Source organism: Leucoraja erinacea, unplaced genomic scaffold (assembly GCF_028641065.1).
Source record: "Leucoraja erinacea ecotype New England unplaced genomic scaffold, Leri_hhj_1 Leri_1052S, whole genome shotgun sequence".
Lineage (NCBI taxonomy): Eukaryota > Metazoa > Chordata > Chondrichthyes > Rajiformes > Rajidae > Leucoraja > Leucoraja erinaceus.
The window spans coordinates 8,728-31,015 of record NW_026575289.1 but is presented as its reverse complement, the minus strand read 5'-3'; the positions used below and the strand labels follow the sequence as shown (position 1 = coordinate 31,015).

Sequence of the window (22,288 nt, the reverse complement as noted above, 5' to 3'; positions counted from 1 at the left end):
GAATTGATCCAGAGTCGAGTGAAAATTGGAAAATGATCAACAATGCATCCATGATTTCTGGGGTACACGTCCTTGAGTACGCTGGGATGCAGACTATCAGACATTGGGGATTTATTTTCCTCCAGTCCCAACGGTTTACTAATAGAAGGAACACTTGTTGTCCCGCAATAAACATAATCGATGATCAGCCCTTCCACAGACATGGTGAGTGGCTCTGAAAAGAGCCTTTGGGTCACTATGTTGAGTTTTCCCGCTTACTTGTTCGTTCCGCCGGGTTTTCTTGGGTAACAACACGGCCTGGATATTGGGCAACACACCGCCCTGAGCGATGGTCACCCCTCCCAGCAACTTGTTGAGCTCCTCGTCGTTGCGGACGGCCAGCTGCAGATGTCTGGGGATGATGCGGCTCTTCTTGTTGTCCCGGGCTGCGTTGCCGGCCAGCTCGAGGATTTCAGCCGTCAGATACTCGAGCACAGCAGCCAGATAGACAGGGGCTCCTGCACCCACCCGCTGAGCATAGTTGCCTTTCCTCAAGTGCCTGTGAACACGACCGACCGGGAACTGCAGTCCAGCCCGGGACGAGCGAGACTTGGCCTTGGCCCGAGCTTTGCCGCTGGTTTTTCCTCGTCCAGACATCTCCTGATGTTTTGTACACGCAGAATGAGGAAATCGTCACAGACTCGCCTTTCTTATACCTGTTTGAGGAATCCAGAGAACCGCTGGTGATTGGTGAAAAAGGACATGGTCTCATTGGTGTTGAAGAATAACCCAATCAGAGAACTGTTTTATCTACCAATCAAATCCCACAACAGAAAAGCGCTGAAAATAACTGCCAGTCCCTCCAAAACTCGAACTTTGAAATAGCCGCCAAACTATAAATCTGTATGTCAATACAATTTGCTACATCACATAACCATTGCTTTTTTGATTATCACTTTTTTATGTAAGTGCATTGCGTTAAGATGTTTATTATACTGCTGCGAGTAAGAATTTCATTGTTCCGTTCACGGTACATGACAATTAAATACTCTTGATTGTGGACCACCTTGAACCCTGGGCAATACAGCACAACACATTTAATTTACGATTTATTTGGGCCGGTAACCGATTACAAAAAAAACGACCCTCGACATCAATTAGCGATCGGTCACTATGTAAACGGTCTCGGATTATAGTCTGGTTCATTTTCACAAAAATCGGAATATGGGCGACAGTGTGAAACGTTCCTCCTTTAAAGACTGGACGAATTGCCGAGTAGAAATGCAATTCAGTACACTTAAGAGATGAAGACAATAAAACAGTAACGGCAGCACTAGTCGACTGGCCGTGGGCTCAATTTATGACTGGGACAAGCTGACGTGAGAGGGAAATGAGTTTTACTTCTGTTTGATGGACTGGAACGCAACATGGATACCGGGAATATCCCGCGTATATTGGAATTTAATTTAATCACTAAACAAAATGTGTAATAATTCGCCACGCAAAAATATCCTGAAACAATTCTGCTGCGATTCAATGTCGAAACATTAGTACAACTCCTTCTGCGAAAATATGGGTGGCTCTTATAAGAGCCGTTGGGTTTTGGGTGTTTTTTCAACAATGTGTGGATCTTTATTTGGAACTGGTGTACTTGGTCACCGCCTTTGTCCCTTCCGACACGGCGTGCTTGGCCAGCTCCCCGGGAAGAAGCAGGCGCACGGCGGTCTGAATCTCTCGGGAGCTGATGGTCGCCCGCTTGTTATAATGCGCCAGGCGGGAAGCCTCGCCCGCGATACGCTCGAAAATATCGTTCACGAACGAGTTCATGATGCCCATGGCCTTGGAGGAGATGCCGGTATCCGGGTGAACCTGCTTCATCACTTTGTAGATGTAGATGGAGTAACTCTCCTTCCTCGACCTCCTACGCTTCTTGCCCCCTTTGCCTGCGGATTTCGGCAAAGCTTTCTTTGCGCCCTTCTTGGCGACTGCTTCCTTCTTGGCGGCTGTTTTCTGCTGATCAGGCATTTCCTCGGTGGATTTCAAACACGGAGTGACCAGCTCGAAGACGGAGCGCGGATTAAATAGGCAGCGACGTCACTCTATGCTAATGAGGGATGGAGCAGAAGCGGATCGTCATTGGACGGTCGGTGAGCTGTTTAATAACATTGCTGTAAACGCTCTGATTGGATATCCAAGGAGAAACGTCACAATCGCTTGCTTGTTCCGCCAATCAGAAGCAGCTCCCACAGCAAGGGTTCCCAACCTGGGGTAAATGTCGCCGACCCTGGGAGTACATTTGTTGATTCTACATTTGTACATATTTGTTCTAATTGAGTGACTGTGTTTGGTTCTCGTATACCAGTATATATTTGTTCATCATTAGTTGTTCATAAATAAGTGAAATAACATTGTTATGTACTATTAAGGATGCCTGAGGTAAACTGGATGGAAAAGGTTGGGAACCCCCTGGTCCACAGAATAACTGGAGGATTGTATTTTGTGATCAGTGCTTTTGCTGCAGGGGTCGGTGCACAGTTCAATGTTGTTTGTAACCTACATTCATGTTTTGGATGACAATGCAGGTAACATTGTGAGTAAATCTGCAGATGACACCATTGTAATCAATCCGGCGTGCAAAATCAAATAAGATCAAATAGGACAAGTTCTCCTACAACTTTAGGCTGTGCGCATCATACGCAGGAAGTTTGGTTTGGTGGGGAATGACAAATATAATTTAACTCTGACAAATGTGAGATGTTGCACACTGATATGCAAATCCAGGGTAGGACTTGCACAATAAATGGTAGAACCCTGGAGAGTGTTGTAGAACACAGATCTCGGATTACAGGTGCATGGTTTCTAGAACATCGTAAGATGGATGGTGTGGTGAAGGCTTTGCCATACTTGCCTTCAATGGGTATTGAATACAAAGATTTGGATAGCATGATGCAGCTTTGTATTGGTGAGACTACACCAGGAATAGTTTATGTAGTTCTAGGTGCTCAGCTGTAGCAGGATGCCATTATGCTGGAAAGGGTGCAGAAAATGTTTACCAAGATATTTTGGGGACTTGTGTTTGAATTATAAGGAGAGGCTGGATAGGCAAGGATTGATTTGGGAGCATAGGAGGCCGAGGGGTGACCTAAATAAAGTGTGAAAAATCATGAGGGGCATGGATATTGAACACTCAGTTTATTTTCCCCAGGATAAAGGATTCTAAAACTAGAAGTATTGGGCCAAGGTGAGAGGAGAGAGATTTAAAAGGGACCTCAGGGCAACATTTTAACTGAGAGTGGTTCTTATCTGGAATGAGCTGCTGTGGAAAGGGAGTCTGGAGATATCGTGGGGGAAAATTACAGTTCGAAGCAAGACGATGATAAGGAAATGTAGAATGGTTCATTGTTAGCTAAGGTGATAAGGAGGCATAAAATCAGTTAAATTATCAGAAGGGCATTGAAACTAGTCAGAGAATTAGGGTGGGGGAGAGATGGAGAGAGAGTCAGAACTAAACCAAGGTAAGCACATTTAATTATTTATCTCACGGAGACCTGCTGACTCCGACCTCGTACTCCCTCACTGTTTATGCTTCCCACACACCAGATCATTTCCCCCTCTAGCCGCTGCTCCCAATCCACTTTCAATGGTCATGTAGAAGAGTCAAGAGTGTTTTATTTTCATCCTAAGTGGGACCCGTTGGGTCCCATGGTCACACGGGAGGGCTGGTTCCCCAACGCAATATTTCACATCTCCATCAATTCCAATATTGGTGGCCAGTGGGGAGGGAGCTTTCTGGAGTGCTAGTATGGGTGTTGTGGGCTGAAGGGACAGGTTTCCAGAAGGCCAGTATGGAAATTGTGGGTCGAATGGATTTTTGGGCTGGCAGCTCAGTCACTCAGGCCTAGTGGGCTGGCAGCTCAGTCACTCAGGCCTGGTGGGATGGCAGCTCTGTCATTCAGGCCTGTGTGTGTGTGTCTGACCTCACCCCAGTATTTTTCTCCCTTCATTGCCTCCCTGTGAGGTCCAGGATTGACTATCAAGGTCCTTCACGGCTGGTGGACTGGCAGTTGACTCACTCACAGCTGGTGGGCTGGCAGTTGACTCATGGCTGGTAGGCTGGCAGTTGACTCACGGCTGGTAGGCTGGGATTTCACTCACTCACGGCTGGTGGGCTCACACACACACACGCACACACCCCAATTACACACACACCCTCCATCTCTCACACACACTCACACCCTCCTTCACTCACACACACTCACACTCACACAACATATATATGACAGTAAAATTCTTGAATCTACTCATGTTGTTGAGCATGACCTCTCCACTGAGCGGGACTTCCAGAATGAGCACAACCTCTCCACTAAGCAGGACGTCTGGAGTGAGCGGGACTTCCGGAATGAGCGTGACATTTGTAATAAGCACAATGCACGCCAACAACCGAGTTGATGCATGGTACAGGCCAACAACTGAGTTCAAGCACAGTGTAGGCCAACAACTGAGTTCAAGCACAGTGCAAGGCCAAAAACTAATTTCATTTCCATTTCAAGCACAGTGCAAGGCCAACAACTCATTTAATTTCCATTTCAAGCATAGAGTACGGCCAACAACTCATTTAATTTCCATTTCAAGCACGGTGCAAGGTCAACAACTCATTTCATTTCCATTTCGATCATCTCACTGGTGCTATCTCTTTTTATAATAATAAATAATAATAATAATTTTATTTATAGAGCACTTAAAAAACAAACATGGCTGCAACAAAGTGCTGTACATCACTAATCATTGACAAAAAAGTTAATACACACCAAAAATAACAAACAAAAGAAATAGTAGGAAAAGACAAGTAAAATAAAGAAACATCAAAAACACCACAAACAGAAGCAAAGCCTCAGGCATGGTCAAAAGCCAGGGAGTACAAATGCGTTTTAACACTGGATTTGAAGATGGACAGTGAGGGGGCCTGTCTGATGTGCAACGGCAGGGTGTTCCAGAGTGCCGGAGCAGCAACAGAGAAGGCTCTATCCCCTCTGAGCCTCCGATTAGACCTCGGTACCTCCAGGAGCAGCTGACCAGCTGACCTGAGGGACCGGGCAGGAGCGTATGGGTGGAGCAGCTCAGAGAGGTAAGGCGGGGCGAGCCCATTCAGAGATTTAAAAACAAATAACAGTATCTTAAAATGAACCCGAAAGTGCACCGGGAGCCAGTGTAGGGAGGCCAGAATTGGCGATATGTGCTCCCTCTTTCGAGTCCCTGTTAAAAGGCGAGCAGCAGCATTCTGAACCAACTGGAGACGAGCCAGTGAAGAACGAGCAACACCAAAATAGAGCGCGTTACAGTAATCCAGCCTAGATGTAATAAAGGCATGGATTACTGTCTCAAAATGCTGCCGCTCGAGAATGGGCTTCACCTTCGCCAGCTTCCTTAGGTGAAAGAAGCTGGACTTAACCACCGCGCATATTTGGCGATCTAATTTAAAGTCACTGTCCATCCTAAAACCCAGGTTCACAACTGTTGGCTTCACGTACCTTGACAATGGACCTAAATCAACAAATGGAGGTTCACGGCAGCCATTGGGATCAAATAAAATCACCTCTGTCTTCTTTTCATTAAATCCAAGAAAGTTTAGGGCCAACCAGGACTTAATGTCATCAAGACAAGACAGAAGCGATTTTACAGAAAAGGCATCTTCCCCCCTCAGCGGCAAATAAAGCTGGGTATCATCTGCATAACAGTGGAAGGAGATGCCATGCTTTCTAAGGATGGAACCCAGAGGAAGTATGTACAGCGAGAAAAGCAGGGGCCCCAGAATCGAACCCTGTGGAACCCCATATGACAGGGGAGCGGAAGAGGATTCAAACCCAGCAAGGCTAACACACATGGTTCTGCCCGCCAGATAGGACCTGAACCATCCCAGGGCACTGCCGCAGATACCCACTAACTGCTGTAGCCGAGATAATAAGATATTATGGTCCACCGTATCAAAGGCGGCAGACAAGTCCAGCAGGACAAGAACCACACAATCCCCAGAATCATTAGCCAGGAGGATATCGTTAAAAACCCTTAGCAATGCTGACTCCGTGCTGTGCGTGGTTTTAAATCCAGACTGGAAGATCTCCCGAATATCATGCTCCTCCAGGAATAGTTTTAGCTGAGCATAAACAACTCTCTCCAGTAATTTAGAAATAAAAGGCAATTTCGAGATGGGTCTAAAATTGGCCAGAACAGATTGATCCAGGCCAGGTTTCTTAAGTAGTGGTTGCACTACCGCATGTTTAAAACTCACGGGGACAACCCCAGAACACAAGCTGCTGTTAATAATGGTAAGAACCGACTGCCCTATACTAGGGAAAACCTCCTTAAAAAGATGTGGAGGGACCGCATCACAAGGAGAACCCGATGGCTTAATATGGGAAACCACATCCTTTAAATACGATATAGTCACAGGCTCAAACTTGTCGAATACCACCAGGCAAGGGACCGAAACAGAAGGGTCAGAGGCAGGTGCTGAAATGTTAGCCCTTAAGGAAACAACCTTATCAACAAAAAAGTGCAGGAAGTCATTACACATTTCAGGTGAAGCTTCCAGACAGACAGGCTGCGGGGCATTTAGAACAGAGTCAATGATTTCAAATAGCACACGAGGGTTGTTACACTTTGACACAATAATTTTAGACAGGTACTCTCTCTTGGCCTTTTTAACACTGTTTTGGTAGTGACGCCAACAGTCCCTGAGAATTTGAAGTGAAACCTGTAGCCTGTCCTTCCTCCACTTTCGCTCAGCTCTACGACACTCCCGTCGTGCTGCACGAGTCACTGCACTGAACCAGGGTTCAGGTTTAGCCCTCGGCTTCAACGATCTTAACGGAGCCACAGAGTCCAGTATAGTCCTGCATGAAGAATGAAACCACGAACTAATCTCCTCCGTACCAAGAGGAGTGGACGCAGAGGGGGCGCAGAGCTGATCGAAAGCAGCAGAGAACTTGCCAGCAGTAAAAGGGCTAAAAGACCGACAGCGCCGAGCAGACACCACAGGCAAAATTGCTTCACAGGAGAAATTGACATCAAACAATACAGGCATATGATCTGAAAACACACAATCAGAGATTGTCAAATTCATCACAGACAAGCCATGAGAGAGAACAAGGTCCAGTGTATGTCCATGTTCGTGTGTGGGACCAGACACACACTGGACAAAATCAAAAGAGTCAACAAGGCTGAAAAAGTCCTTCACTAACGGCTTATCAGGACAGCACACATGGATGTTAAAGTCCCCAACCAAAAGGACACGATCATAGTTGGGCACGATCCCAACCAGAAAATCAGAGAATTCATTTACAAAGTCCTTATTATACTTGGGCGGTCGGTAGATGACCGCACAAAGCACCGGTTTGGAGCGGCCCACTTCAAATAAAGTTGCTTCGAAACTGGAGAAAGAAGATGATAGAGGGCATTGCCTGCACTTAAAGTTATTTTTATAAACAGCCGCTGTTCCTCCTCCACGGCCCGATATCCGCGGTGAGTTGAAATAAGAGCAGCCAGCCGGTAATAGCTCAACAAGAGCGCTGCACTCACCTGGACCCATCCAAGTCTCAGTCACACAGAGGAAACCCAGTCCACGTGAGCAGAAGAAATCCCTCAGTATAAAAGTCTTGTTTGCCAGGGATCTAGCGTTCACTAAACCAATCCTGGAGGGGGATGGACTCACCAGATCAGCTGATCGCTGAGCCTGGTGCAGAGTCCTCAGGTTCCGGGGATTCACCCCGCGGTGGCGGGGCCGAGGAGAGCATGGGGGGCGTGGCCCGTCTCGCCGCAGCTCCTGAGCATAGGAAGGGGTGGGGGCGAAGGGACCCACCCGGAAGAGTTGGTGTACCAGGTGACCTCCTTCGTTCCTCCTACCGAGACGGTGAGCCAAGCCAGTTCTCCGTGCTGCAGCAGGTGGACAGTGCTCCCGATCGTTGGGGAGGAGATTGTCCGTTGACAGTTGACAGTTGACAGTTGGTGAGCACCAGGCTGAAGGCTGAAGGCCCCAGAGATGTCCCTGAGCAAGGTGTTCCCGACGCTCAAGGCTTTCGAGGAGATTCCCACCTCCTGGCCCACCCAGTTTAGACTTCACCAGTCGACCGCTACGTTTGCCACGGCGACGGCGACGGCGACGCTTCCTCGGGCACTCGGTACATCTCTGAGACCGGAATGGTCTCCAGGTGAGTTTGGATTCCCAAGAGGAACGGGGGCAGTGTAGTATGTCCGCGGTAAACAAAGGCACCGACATTACGCTGAATGTCCATTAGAGATGTACGGTCGTAGACCAGCAGAGACTTTAGTTGTATAACACCAATAGAATACACAAAAAACAGAGAGAGCAACAGACGGGCAGCCATAGACATCGGCGCCATCTTGGAATCAGCAGCGCCCCGACCTGCCCGAGATACGCAGAGAGTGAGAGGCGGGGAGAGGAGGAGACAAAGTGACAGACAGTTTCCTCTCATATTCCAGCTCCACGCCCCAGATTCCTGAAAACATTTTTCAAATAGTTTGCCCACAAACGACCTGAAACTTAGCGCTCCGCCAAACTTTCAGACAGACATTCCGTGGTAAAAGTCAGTCAGCGATATTACCGCTGTCAAATTAATTTGTCTCCTTCCGTTTCATCCTCGGAGCCCGTTCCCTCTGCCGATATCGCCCACCCCACAGCGTTCAGCAGCTTTTAACACGGATGATTTGGCAATATTACTGAGTTGATGCATGGGCTCTGAGGCGGGGATTTTGTCAGTGTTATTGTCTCACTGACAAGGAAACGGCTTTGAACTCAGCTTGAAACCAAACGTATGCCCAGTCCGAGTGAGGTTTAGCCCAGATATACCATTTAGTTGTATTCCATATACTGGATACCGGGGGGAGGGGTGGGGGGTGCAGCGAATGTCAGCGAGTTACAAGGAACCCCCGGTATTTAAACGAGTCCCCACTGGGACTGAGCTTGTCTTGGGACCAAAGATACTAGTACCAAAGATAACAGGACCCTAAGATCTCTGTGAACCTCAGGCCTTTGTCATCTCTTGGTTTTTGGAGTTGATTTATTATTGTCAAATGTAGCAATGTACAGTGACAACGTTTATTTTGCATGTAATGCAGGGAAATCGTTCACTCATTCGATATGACTATTATCTAAATGGTGGCCGATTGGGAAAGGGGGAGATGCAGCGAGACCTGGGTGTCATGGTACACCAGTCATTGAAGGTAGGCATGCAGGTGCAGCAGGCAGTAAAGAAAGCGAATGGTATGTTAGCTTTCATTGCAATAGGATTTGAGTATAGGAGCAGGGAGGTTCTACTGCAGTTGTACAGGGTCTTGGTGAGACCACACCTGGAGTATTGCTTACAGTTTTGGTCTCCAAATCTGAGGAAGGGCATTATTGCCATAGAGGGAGTGCAGAGACGGTTCACCAGACTGATTCCTGGGATGTCAGGACTGTCTTTGAAGAAAGACTGGAGAGACTTGGTTTATACTCTCTAGAATTTAGGAGATTGAGAGGGGATCTTATAGAAACTTACAAAATTCTTAAGGGGTTGGACAGGCTAGATGCAGGAAGATTGTTCCCGATGTTAGGGAAGTCCAGGACAAGGGGTCACAGCTTAAGGATAAGGGGGAAATACTTTAAAACCGAGATGAGAAGAACTTTTTTCACACAGAGAGTGGTGAATCTCTGGAACTCTCTGCCACAGAGGGTAGTTGAGGCCAGTTCATTGGCTATATTTAAGAGGGAGTTAGATGTGGCCCTTGTGGCTAAGGGGATCAGGGGGTATGGAGAGAAGGCAGGTACGGGATACTGAGTTGGATGATCAGCCATGATCGTATTGAATGGCGGTGCAGGCTCGAAGCGCCGAATGGCCTACTCCTGCACCTAATTTCTATGTTTCTATGATTCCAGGGATCAGAGACTCTGAGGGGCGGCGGAGTCAGCGAGTTTAACAGTTACTGAGCTGGAAAACTACACGTAACCCACGAGAACCCACAACACGGGTCGATCGTCGAGGTAATTCCACCCTGGTAACTGTGCAACGGGCCACCTGTCTGAGCTGTGAATGTGCAGATGTGAACATTGTGTCAGAGAGTGTGTTGAAGGGGCGGGCGGCTCAGGCTGATGACACTGTGTTTGTGGGTCCGAACACTTTGCCGGATTTCCCAGCCACTCTGGTGAAAAATATAAAGCTATCAGTGGCACGCGCTCGCCCCACTTCCCAGCTCAGTCCTGAAGTTGGAATTAACCAGAAAGTTTACGTTGGTTTCGATATTTCTGACGATAAGCAGCGAGGATGTCAGCGATCGGGGCAGTGCAGCAGTGAAACCGGGCGAAATGGAAAGCGCTGCCTTTAATTCCTATCAAATATACTGGACAATAAACATTCCGGTCTCAGAGATGTACCGAGGCCAGTTTAGGTCTCCGAGGTATCTGATTTTAATTGGAATTGGAGAGTTTTTGAGGATGTGGTGTATCTGGACTTCCAGAAGGCTTTCGACAAGGTCCCACATAAGAGATTAGTATACAAACTTAAAGCACAAGGCATTGGGGGTTCAGTATTGATGTGGATAGAGAACTGGCTGGCAAACAGGAAGCAAAGAGTAGGAGTAAACGGGTCCTTTTCACAATGGCAGGCAGTGACTAGTGGGGTACCCCAAGGCTCAGTACTGGGACCCCAGCTATTTACAATATATATTAATGATCTGGATGAGGGAATTGAAGGCAATATCTCCAAGTTTGCGGATGACACTAAGCTGGGGGGCAGTGTTAGCTGTGAGGAGGATGCTAGGAGACTGCAGGGTGACTTGGATAGGCTGGGTGAGTGGGCAAATGTTTGGCAGATGCAATATAATGTGGATAAATGTGAGGTTATCCATTTTAGTGGCAAAAACAGGAAAGCAGACTATTATCTAAATGGTGGCCGATTGGGAAAGGGGGAGATGCAGCGAGACCTGGGTGTCATGGTACACCAGTCATTCAAGGTAGGAATGCAGGTGCAGCAGGCAGTAAAGAAAGCGAATGGTATGTTAGCTTTCATTGCAAAAGGATTTTAGTATAGGAGCAGAGAGGTTCTACTGCAGTTGTACAGGGTCTTGGTGAGACCACACCTGGAGTATTGCGTACAGTTTTGGTCTCCAAATCTGAGGAAGGACATTATTGCCATAGAGGGAGTGCAGAGACGGTTCACCAGACTGATTCCTGGGATGTCAGGACTGTCTTATGAAGAAGGACTGGATAGACTTGGTTTATACTCTCTAGAATTTAGGAGATTGAGAGGGGATCTTATAGAAACGTACAAAATTCTTAAGGGGTTGGACAGGCTAGATGCAGGAAGATTGTTCCCGATGTTAGGGAAGTCCAGGACAAGGGGTCACAGCTTAAGGATAAAGGGGAAATCCTTTAAAACCGAGATGAGAAGAACTTTTTTCACACAGAGAGTGGCGAATCTCTGGAATTTTACTTCGGAGTCACGTGAGTGATTCCGTGAAGATCCCAGCGCAGTGCGCATGTGCGGCATAATCGCACAGCTGTGCAGAACGCGGCCAGCGGGAGTCGGCAGCTCCCGCATCCAAGGACGTGAGGTAAGTACTTACCTTAATCGGGCCTTGTGGTTTTTGCTCCAGGGGGAGCAAAGTAGAGAGGCAGCGGCCCCCGTTTCGACTCCAGCGAAGGAGCCGACAGTGGAGGGGGAAAAGCGCTAACGGGACCGCACACGCTGCGGACCGCTGCAAGGAGCTGCGCTGATGCCGGTCCGCTGAACAGCTGTTTGGTGAACAGCAGCGGACCGGCGGGAAGTTTAAAAACCCGACCGGCAGCCCTGCAGACTCCTGACAAGGAGAATCGCCGCCCGGGAACCGCTACAATGCCGCCTGAAAAACGGCAGGCAGCCTCTACATACAGGTAAGACAAAAATCTTACCAATTTAACAGGTTCTACAGGAGCCAACTTCCTCCAAAACTGGAACAGGTTGGAGACAGCAAAAATAAGTATGTCTGTCTCCCCAAGCCAGAGGAGGTCATGGAGTTCAACACCTCCAGGGAAAAAGGGGCACTGGCTGAATGCCAAGGGAGCTGACACTCCTACCCCAGTGCTATTGCACTAGCCATCTCCCTTGACGAGGGATTGATGCAACAGCGGAGTTTGAGCTATGCCTCCTCCAATTTATAGCACACCCTTTTGCTCCCTCTTTTGAGGCTAGCTAAGGAGGCCAGGGCTGGGCTGGCTTAAACGCTGGGCAGGCGGACGAGAACAGCAGTATGCCAGGGGAGCAGGATCAGGAAGAGCTACTGGGTGTCGTGGGCCACTACATGGCTCCTCCACGCGACCATCTTCCCAACAAAGCCCTGCAGGAGCAGGCCTTTCTAGAGGCAAATCCGCAGGCAGCTGGGTCAGAGACTCGCAGACAAGCAGCGAATTCTGAAGCTCCTAACAGAAGGGTCAAGATGTTACTGCCTTTGCTCGTTTTTTCACGGATCATACTCACCTGGCAGGCGAGACGCCATGATCACCAAGGTGGTTCTCCCAGGATGAGACTATCCCGTTGCACTACCAGGGTGCTGACGCCTAAGATGTTCCCAAATTTGGGATACTCGACTGAACAATGGTGCATATAGACCTGCCTTCAACCCCAAATATACGGGGCTATGCAAACCGCTGCTGCGGGAAGAGAGGCAGCTAAACCTGTGCGCCTCATGAGGGCAGGCCATGGAACGAGCAGGACATCGCATCCAACACCCAGCTGGCAGCACCCCTCGGCATCCACCAGCAATATCAAACAAGAACTGGTGAAAGCCTGGCGACCGCTTCACATTACCCCCAAAGTTCTTTTAGACAGGGGCCCAGAGCGGAGCCGTGGGAAAATGCGCCGCCCCACCGACAGCACCAGCATACCAGCAAACTAGGCCTTCATGAAAAAACAATAAACATGGAGGTAGGTAGTCTGGTTCCTCCCAGTTTACACTAAATAAGGGTGTTCTACTAACTGCGGGGGGGGGGGGGGGGGGGGGGGGGGGGGGGGCATTTGTTGATAAAGCATGGGATGTTGTCACAAATAACTAAAATATACTCAACAGTATTAGAGGATAAAAACGAATTCAAATTGGGCATATTACCGCCAGTTCAGCAATGCGCCCAAAGGGCATTTTTCCCTCTAAGAAAAGAGAAGTAAGAAGGTCAAGCTGAACTAGAAAGGCTCATTACTAAACGGATCATGGGAGTAAACATGAACCATTGGAATTTGTATCGAATATATTCACCAAAACTACAAAAGATGGTGAATGTAGCATCATCATTGATCTAATATCACTAAATAAATCTGTTGAGTATATACACTTTAAGATGGAGACGGGTTTTTGTCACTGTCAGACATCTGATCTCCCAAGGATACCTATGTGGAGCATTGATATGGAAGATGCTAACTATCTTATACCCATACACTAGGATCATTATAGATACCTAAAAAATTTTACCTGGATAATGGATATCCCGGTTAGGGCAACCATGGGAGCATAGAGCATTCCCTATGGTCTAACCTCAGCCCTAAACTATTATAAATATTTAAAAAATGGCCATGAAAATATTAAGAAAACAAGCATAATCATGGCATATATTGGATGATATCCTCATATTAGGGGAAACAAAGGAATTAGCTGTGGCAGCAGTTCTAGCTACGAAACAGCTCCCTAAAGCTCTGAGGTTTATCCCACGCCCAGATAAACCAGAATTGAAGCGTTAACTACCAAGGATTATCTGGGCTTCAATAATAATTCCGTCCATATGACTGTTACTTTGCCAAGGTACTTGGGTCACTATAATCAAATCATGAATGTACCATCTGAAGCTATATCACAATTAAGGTGGTGGGCAGACATATATTTGGCATAGTTTTCAGCCCTATTATCATCACCAATCCCAACTTGGTTATTAAAAACCGATGCCAGTACTTTAGGCTGGGGAGCAACTAAACTCCATATCCAGCACAGGTAACAGATGGACCAATTCACAAACATCGTTACTACACATACCGGGCATCAACTACTTGGGATTGGTGATCGCCTATTGGGCTAAAAAGCATATGCATTTCAAATGCAGCACGTACATATGTGGTTACGGATTGATAATACTATGGTGGTGGCTTATATCAACCATATGGGGAGCATAATAATCATTATTGTGCAACAAATTGGTCAAACAAATCTGACAATGGTGTGTCATAAGACATTTTAACTATCAGCTGCCTATGTCCTAGGAAGCTAGAACACAGTGGGAGACACCATGTCACGGGGTAAAATTTATGATTACATTGAATAGATGTTAAACCCAAAATATCTGCTAAAGGTATTAAGCAGTTTGAAAGCCAGATATCAATTTGGTTGCACAAGACGGAATCACCAGTAACCTATGTATGTGACTTAGGAACCAGATTAGAGGCAGCAGCGATAGATGCCTACACGCTGGAAGGGGGAATTTCTGCTTTGCCTTCCTCCCTTCTGCCTCATCAGACGGGCACTTCGCAATACAGATGGGATCTGTCTCCGAGATATTGAACGTGCCCGACCGGCCTACACAGCCATGGTTCCCAGTTCATCACGACACGGTGGGCGAGTCACCTATGGATTTCCCTAGTGGACCATGGTTGCTGACTCAACCCAGTATCAGGCACAAGCCACCCATGCCAGGGAAACATCAAACTCCTGGGTGCAGGTTTTGAATAGACCTTACCAGGGACTGGGATTATCCAAAGGAACCATTACCACCATGTCGGCATCCCTGCGAACAGTCACTAAAAGCTAACATGGGTAAAATACTGCCACGACGCAGGGACAACGAATTATTCAACCACTGACGTATTGGAGTTCCTGGAACATCTACACCATGACTAAAAGGTGAGTTACAGTGCCGTAAATACAGCATGGAGCGCCTTACCTGCTTATCTAAAACAGCATGTCAGCAGAGCATGGGATCCCATATCTCAGAGAATGGCACCAGCCAGATCCCTCAGCTTGCTCAATCTATGTTAAAAACGCTCATGCTTATGGCTCTCGTACACGCTCACAGAGTCCAGTCACTCCATAAGACTAGACTGAATAACATGGTGATTACCCCAGACGCATCACGTTCATATTCTAGGTCTGGTAAAATCTAACTCGCAGGTATATGGGACTAGGCGAGATTATGAGTTCGGCACGGACTAGTAGGGTCGAGATCGCCTGTGTTTTCCGTGCTGTAATCGTTATATGGCTATATGGACCAGGAACGCCCAATTCACTGGTGGGATTCCGGGCCTACCCACCAGAGTCCAGGTTGAGTGTGGTGACCCATCTACTACTATATATAGACACAACCCACAATCTTAGAGGGAGAGGAAAGCCTATGGGTCAACCACAGAAACCCCAAGACGGGGTACGAGCCAAACCACTCCAAGGTGGCTCAAACAGGTACTGAAAGCTGCCGGAATAGATAATAATACATTTTAATCCCATTCCACTAGGGCAGCATTGGTATCAGCGGCTGAACGAATGGACATCCCGGTTGACCACATTCTCAATACGGCAGAATGGTCAAGGGAACGACGTTCAGAACATTTTTTATTATAAACCGTTGAACAACCTGATTTAATTGCAGGAAGAATATTACAAACTGCAATATTGATTTAAGCTCAGGGGAGCTCTTTATGTTGTTATTGTTAACAAATACCTTTCTGTTTCTTGTGAAAGCAGATCCACTGGTTGATTACGATAACACTTCCTCCCTCAAAAACTTCGGCAGTGAGTGAAATAAAAAACTGTTACACGGTTTGAAATCACAGACCTTTGAAGTCTTCACGGAATCACTCACATGACTCCGAAGTAAAATAGTAAGATTAAACGAGTACTTACCAGTATGAAGTTTGATCTGTATTTTATGAGGAGTTACGGTGAGGTATTACGTGCCCGCCGCTCCCACCCTCAATATATAGATCAAACTAATAAACTGATGTCTCATGATCTTTACTATCTTACTTCAAATATTGTGTCTATCCTGTGATTTCACACCGCTGCTTCGAAGTATGCCGCACATGCGCACTGCGCTGGAATCTTCACGTAATACCTCACCGTAACTCCTCATAAAATACAGATCAAACTTCATACTGGTAAGTACTCGTTTAATCTTACTATTCTCTGCCACAGAGGGTAGTTGAGGCCAGTTCATTGGCTATATTTAAGAGGGAGTTAGATGTGGCCCTTGTGGCCAAGGGGATCAGGGGGTATGGAGAGAAGGCAGGTACGGGATACTGAGTTAGATGATCAGCCATGATCATATTGAATGGCGGTGCAGGCTCGAAGGGCCGAATGGCCTACTCCTGCACCTAATTTCTATGTTTCTATGTTTCTATGACAGAGAAACACAGCGAGGCGCAGGGGCCGTGATCTGAGCGCAGGATGTCTCCGCCCCGTCCGCTCGCTGCCTTTAAGTTGCGCTGTGCCACCGCCTCTCGCTTCATTTGTCACTAAATCCTGAATGTCAGAGAGAGTTTGTGCAGAGTCACCGACATGACCGAGACCGCAGCCGCTGAAGCGGCTCCTCAAGCCGTCCCCGCCGCCCAAACCAAGGCTCCCAAGAAGAAGAAGGCGCCCGCCCGGAAGAATGCAGCCGGTCCGAAGCTGGGCGACCAGATCGACAACATTGTGGCGGATTGCCACGATCGCCGAGGGATGTCTTTCTATGCGATAAAGAAGGGACTGGCCGCCAAAGGTGTGGATGTGGAGAAGTGCCGCCACCTGATCAAGACGGGCATCAAGAGGAAATTAGCAAACGGTTCCCTGGTTCAGATCAAGGGCGTGGGCGCCTCGGGTTCTTTCAAGGCCGATAAGGGAGAGGCGCCGTGAAGTCGGCAAAGAAAGCGGTTCCAGCAGCCAAAACCTCTAAGAACAAGAAATCAACGTCCAGGAAAACCCCGACCAAGAAATTACTGGCAAAAAAATCTACCACCAAAAGATCATCGATCAAGAAATCTCTCGCCAAGAAAGTTGTGGCCAAGAAACCAGCGCTTAAACAAATGGCGGCGAAGAAATCGCCCAAGAAGGCGGCGCCGAAAAAACAAAAAAAGGCGAAGGCGACCAAGAAGCCGGTAAAAGGCCAGGCGAAGACCAAATCGGTGAAACCCAAGAAGGCAATGACCAAAAAGTGAATTATAAAGCGCACATTGTAAACACTTGAACCCAACGGCTCTTCTCAGAGCCACCCACATCTCTCAGGAAAGAGCTGATCCAGACTCAATCGATCCCTGTCCCAAGACAAGCTCAGTGCCAGTGGGGACTCGTTTAAATTACCTGGGGTTCCTTGTAACTCGCTGACATTCGCTGCACCCCCACCCCTCCACCCTTCCCACCGGTATCCAGTATATGCAATACAACTAAATGGTATGTCCGGGCTAAACCTCACTCGGACTGGGCATACGTTTGGCTTCAAGCTGAGTTCAGTGAGACAATAACACTGACAAAATCCCCGCCTCAGAGCCCATGCATCAACTCAGTAATATTGCCAAATCATCCGTGTTAAATGCTGCTGAACGCTGTGGGGTGGGCGATATCGGCAGAGGGAACGGGCTCCGAGGATGAACAGGAAAGAGACACATTAATTTGACAGCGATAATCACTATCACTAACTGACCTTTACCACGGAATGTCTGTCGGAAAGTTTGGCCGGAGCGCTAAATTTCGGGTCGTTTGTGGGCAAACCGTTTGAAAAATGTTTTCAGGAATCTGGAGCGTGGAGCTGGAATATGAGAGGAAGCGGCCTGTCACTTTGTCTCCTCCTCTCCCCGCCTCTCACTCTCTGCGTATCTCGGGCAGGTCGGAGTGCTGCGTATAAAAACAGATAGCACCAGTTAGATTATCACTGAGCAGCGACTCCAGTGAAGCAGCATCATGAGGGAAAGGAGGCAAAGGATTAGGCAAAGACAGAGCAAAGCGGCACCGCAAAGTGCTTCGCGATAACATCCAGGGCATCACCAAGCCAGCTATCCGCCGCCTGGCTCGGCGTGGTGGGGTCAAGCGGATCTCGGGTCTGATCTACGAGGATATCCGCGTGGTGTTGAAGGATTTCCTGGTGAATGTGATCAGGCACGCGGTCACCTGCACCGAGCACGCCAAGCGCAAGACGGTCACTGCCATGGATGTGGTGTACGCTCTGAAACGACAGTGCCGCACTCTCTACGGGTTCGTCGGCTAAATAACTATCCCCTTTATTCCAACACAAAACAAAGGCTCTTCTAAGAGCCGCCCACAGCCTCGCAGAAAGAGCAGAGTCTAGGGAATTAGAGTAGATGCAGATTGGAATGTGTTTTATTAAACTAGTTATTCCACCACTGAACATAACCGTTTTTAGGTTGATCACCGCGGAATGCAAAGCCGACAGTAAAAGATCATACACAATGGCGATGTCAGTTTCCCTTTTACCGATATACCTCATGATTAATGCAGCAACATTGGGTCGACTCCAAACCTTTCCCCGGATAACAGTCACTTTTTTCCAGTCACGAGCAGAGTTAATTCCGTCTGCACCGGGATCCGGTCAGTAAATCCGCGCCGCACATTCAGTCATCATTTAAGCGAGGAGTTAAAGTAGATTTGATGTTAAGTTGACAGAAACTGAATTCATTCAGAATAATATACATCCCTCAGTTCTCGGCTGAAATGAAATTGGCGGGCAATTTGAAATTCAACCCGCAACTAATGATACTGCAGTCCGTGCTGTCTGTTTGGCCGAGCTTCCCCCACCCCACACGCCGGTCACAAATCTCTGTATTTCCCCCCTCCCCCCGGCCTCAGACCTTCTGAAACAGCCGCCTGGTGCTGACAAACCTACAGCCACTCGCAGGGATGGGACACCATGAGTGACATCTCTGCTCCATCCATTCAGAGGCTGTGGGCCGGCCCTTCACCAACGCTACAAAAGCGGGTCCCAGAGCCGACTCCGTCATTCAGTCCCTGTATTTCACACTGTGCTCCCACTGTTGAAGGAGAATGGCCCGGACCAAGCAGACAGCGCGCAAATCGACCGGAGGGAAAGCTCCTCGTAAGCAGCTGGCGACTAAAGCGGCGCGGAAGAGCGCTCCAGCCACGGGCGGAGTGAAGAAGCCTCATCGCTACAGGCCCGGCACCGTGGCTCTGAGGGAGATCCGGCGCTACCAGAAATCCACCGAGTTGCTCATCCGCAAACTGCCCTTCCAGCGCCTGGTGCGGGAGATCGCTCAGGACTTCAAGACAGACCTGCGCTTCCAGAGCTCGGCCGTCATGGCCCTGCAGGAGGCCAGCGAGGCTTACCTGGTGGGGCTCTTTGAGGACACCAACCTGTGCGCAATCCACGCCAAGCGAGTCACCATCATGCCCAAAGACATCCAGCTGGCCCGCCGCATCCGCGGGGAGCGCGCCTAAACTCCACCTCTCCACCAACAACAAACGGCTCTTTTAAGAGCCACTAATCCGGCAGAAGAAAGAGCTGTGGCTTTCTAATGTCCTTTTACATTAATGTTCTCTTCGTTCTGCGGGGTTTTATCTGAATTGATGCCGCAGAGACTGCTGCTGAGTGGAGTCTGACTTCATTGATTCAAGTGTAACTGGTTTCGATGTAAATGCCAACGCGGCTCGTATATACGACCGTATATACAAAGCTGTTCGCTCTGCGCCCCCTTTTCTCACGCGCTCCGGGTTCAAGGACAACAAACGCGCGCCCCTCAGTCGCTGATCAGTCCTTCCACAGACACTGAGTTACACCATCTCCATAATGATGAGGCCGGTTGGAGGGACAAAGGCGGCGGCCAGATACTCCAACTCCAAGCACACGGTATTGGGGGTTCAGTATTGATGTGGATAGAGAACTGGCTGGCATACAGGAAAAAAAGAGTATGAGTAAACGGGTCCTTTTCACTATGGCAGGCGGTGACTAGTGGGGTACCGCAAGGCACAGTGCTGGGACCCCTGCTATTTACAATATATATTAATGATTTGGACGAGGGAATTAAATGCAACATCTCGAAATTTGCGAGTATCTGACGGCTGAAATCCTCGAGCTGGCCGGCAACGCGGCCCGAGACATCAAGAAGAGCCGCATCATCCCCAGACACCTGCAACTGGCCGTCCGCAACCACGAGGAGCTCAACAAGCTGCTGGGAGGGGTGACCATCGCTCAAGGCGGGGTGCTGCCCAATATCCAGGCCGTGCTGTTGCCCAAGAAAACCAGCGCAGCCTCTGGCACCAAGAGCAAGTAGATCAGCGAAACCTCAATCTAACGACGCAAAGGCTCTTTTCAGAGCCACCTACAGTGTCTATCAAAGGGCTGAGCACCGGCTGGGTATTTCCGTTCAGAGGACCGCTTCGTATGTCTTGTGTGGACGCGCCTCCACTCGCGCGTCTTGTTATAAACCACCCGGGCTGACTCTCACTCCCCGTTACGTCCTCATGAATAAAGCCAACATCTACAGCAAACAACGATCCACTACTGTCCGGGTTCCAGAATCAGATGTATAGATATGTGTTTATTGTTTGATATTCTGTTTAGAGCCTTATTATACTCCTGTTCCGATGTCAGTACTTATGTGATTCAGAACAGTTAAATAAATGAGGACAGAAGTTAATAAACCGCAATACCTTCAGCAAATAAAACAGCAACAATAGCACTAATCGGCTCCCCGTGGGCACAACTTATGATGACTGGCACAAACTGATTCGAAGGGGATGAAGTTTCATGTCTGGTTGATGGCCGGGAATGTAACTGAGACACCAGGAATGTCCGGGGTACTGAAACCACATTGAATCAGTAAACAGCATCTGAAATAACTAAGATAACATTCAGAATGTATTCTGCTGTAATTCAATATCGAAATATTACTGCAGCACTTTTAAGTGAAAATGTGAGTTGCTCTTAAAAGAGCCTTTGGGGTTTCGGTGTTTCGTCAGCATTGAGTGGATGTTTACTTGGAGCTGGTGTACTTGGTTACAGCCTTTGTCCCTTCCGACACGGCGTGCTTAGCCAGTTCCCCGGGCAGCAGCAGGCGCACGGCGGTCTGAATCTCCCTGGAACTGATGGTCGACCGTTTGTTGTAATGGGCCAGGCGGGAAGCCTCGCCCGCGATACGCTCGAAAATATCGTTGACGAACGAGTTCATGATGCCCATGGCCTTGGAGGAGATGCCGGTGTCAGGGTGAACCTGCTTCATCACTTTGTAGATGTAGATGGCATAACTCTCCCTCCTTGACCTCCTGCGCTTCTTGCCCGCCTTGCCTACAGCCGGTTTCGCCAATGCTTTCTTGGCGCCCTTCTTGGCTGTTGGTTTCGGCTCAGGCATTTCCTCGGTGAATCTCAAACACAAAAGTAACCAAAGATAATCGGCTCTATGATCCTCTATGATATGACCTGAAGCCGTTCGGAGCAAAGATTTTAGAGCGGAGCTGTAAGATCTTTGGTGGCGACCTCTTGTCCAAAGCAAGAGTTCAGCACACAGAACATAGTAGGCATTTACTACAAAACAGATAAGTGTGTCCATATACCATGATATAAATATATACACACATGAATAAATAAACTGAACAAGTGCAAATAACATTTAATGGGTTATTAATAATCAGAGTTTTGTCCGAGCCAGGTTTATTAGCCTGATGGCTGTGGGGAAGTAGCTATTCCTGAACCTGGTTGTTGCAATTTTCAGGCTCCAGTACCTTCTACCTGAAGGTAGCAGGGAGATGAGTGTGTGGCCAGGATGGTGTAGGTCTTTGATGATACTGCAAGCCTTTTTAAGGCTGGTGAGTAACTGGTGATGTCCATGAATCACAGACTTCAATAGACAATAGGTGCAGGAGTAGGCCATTCGGCCCTTCCAGCCAGCACCGCCATTCAATGTGATCATTGCTGATCATCCCCAATCAGTACCCCGTTCCTGCCTTCTCCCCATATCCCCTGACTCCGCTATCTTTAAGAACCCTATCGAGCTCTCTCTTGAAAGTATCGAGAACCTGCCTCCACCACCCTCTGAAGCAGAGAATTCTACAGACTCACAACTCTCTGTTTAGTGTTCGTCTCCGTTCTAAATGGCTTACCCCTTATTCTTAAACTGTGGCCCCTGGTTCTGGACTCCCCCAACATTGGTGTTATATTCCGGACAGTAGAATGAACAATAACTTACACGCAGGCTGGCTGGATCACAAGAGAGATTTATTACCCAACATTCCCTGCATATATACAAGACCAACTCATTAGCATATAATGAATATGCATGAATACATTACACTGCTCTCCTTTTTTAAGTATTAA

General features: G+C 48.1%; 3 protein-coding genes and 2 pseudogenes across 3 annotated transcripts; 2 read left to right on the top strand and 3 right to left on the bottom strand.

The window, feature by feature from the left end:
• Positions 1-254: 254 nt before the first annotated feature.
• Positions 255-686, bottom strand: LOC129715195 (histone H2AX-like; annotated as a pseudogene).
• A 914-nt stretch (positions 687-1,600) lies between these two features.
• LOC129715194 (histone H2B-like) lies at positions 1,601-2,051 on the bottom strand. Its single transcript, XM_055665059.1, has one exon. The coding sequence runs from the start codon at positions 2,002-2,004 to the stop codon at positions 1,612-1,614; it is 393 nt and encodes a 130-aa protein (XP_055521034.1). The 5' UTR covers positions 2,005-2,051; the 3' UTR covers positions 1,601-1,611.
• A 14,414-nt stretch (positions 2,052-16,465) lies between these two features.
• On the top strand, positions 16,466-17,183 carry LOC129715190 (histone H1-like; annotated as a pseudogene).
• A 1,760-nt stretch (positions 17,184-18,943) lies between these two features.
• Positions 18,944-19,463, top strand: LOC129715192 (histone H3). The gene has a single exon (XM_055665057.1). It carries the CDS (start codon positions 19,006-19,008, stop codon positions 19,414-19,416), a length of 411 nt encoding a protein of 136 aa, XP_055521032.1. The 5' UTR covers positions 18,944-19,005; the 3' UTR covers positions 19,417-19,463.
• Positions 19,464-20,803: 1,340 nt separating this feature from the next.
• On the bottom strand, positions 20,804-21,402 carry LOC129715196 (histone H2B-like). Its single transcript, XM_055665060.1, has one exon. The coding sequence runs from the start codon at positions 21,324-21,326 to the stop codon at positions 20,952-20,954; it is 375 nt and encodes a 124-aa protein (XP_055521035.1). The 5' UTR covers positions 21,327-21,402; the 3' UTR covers positions 20,804-20,951.
• Positions 21,403-22,288: the final 886 nt, after the last annotated feature.

Coding starts and splice junctions, on each gene's coding strand:
- LOC129715194 (XM_055665059.1), bottom strand. CDS start 2,004: ATGCCTGATCAGCAGAAAACAGCCGCCAAGAAGGAAGCAGTCGCCAAG.
- LOC129715192 (XM_055665057.1), top strand. CDS start 19,006: ATGGCCCGGACCAAGCAGACAGCGCGCAAATCGACCGGAGGGAAAGCT.
- LOC129715196 (XM_055665060.1), bottom strand. CDS start 21,326: ATGCCTGAGCCGAAACCAACAGCCAAGAAGGGCGCCAAGAAAGCATTG.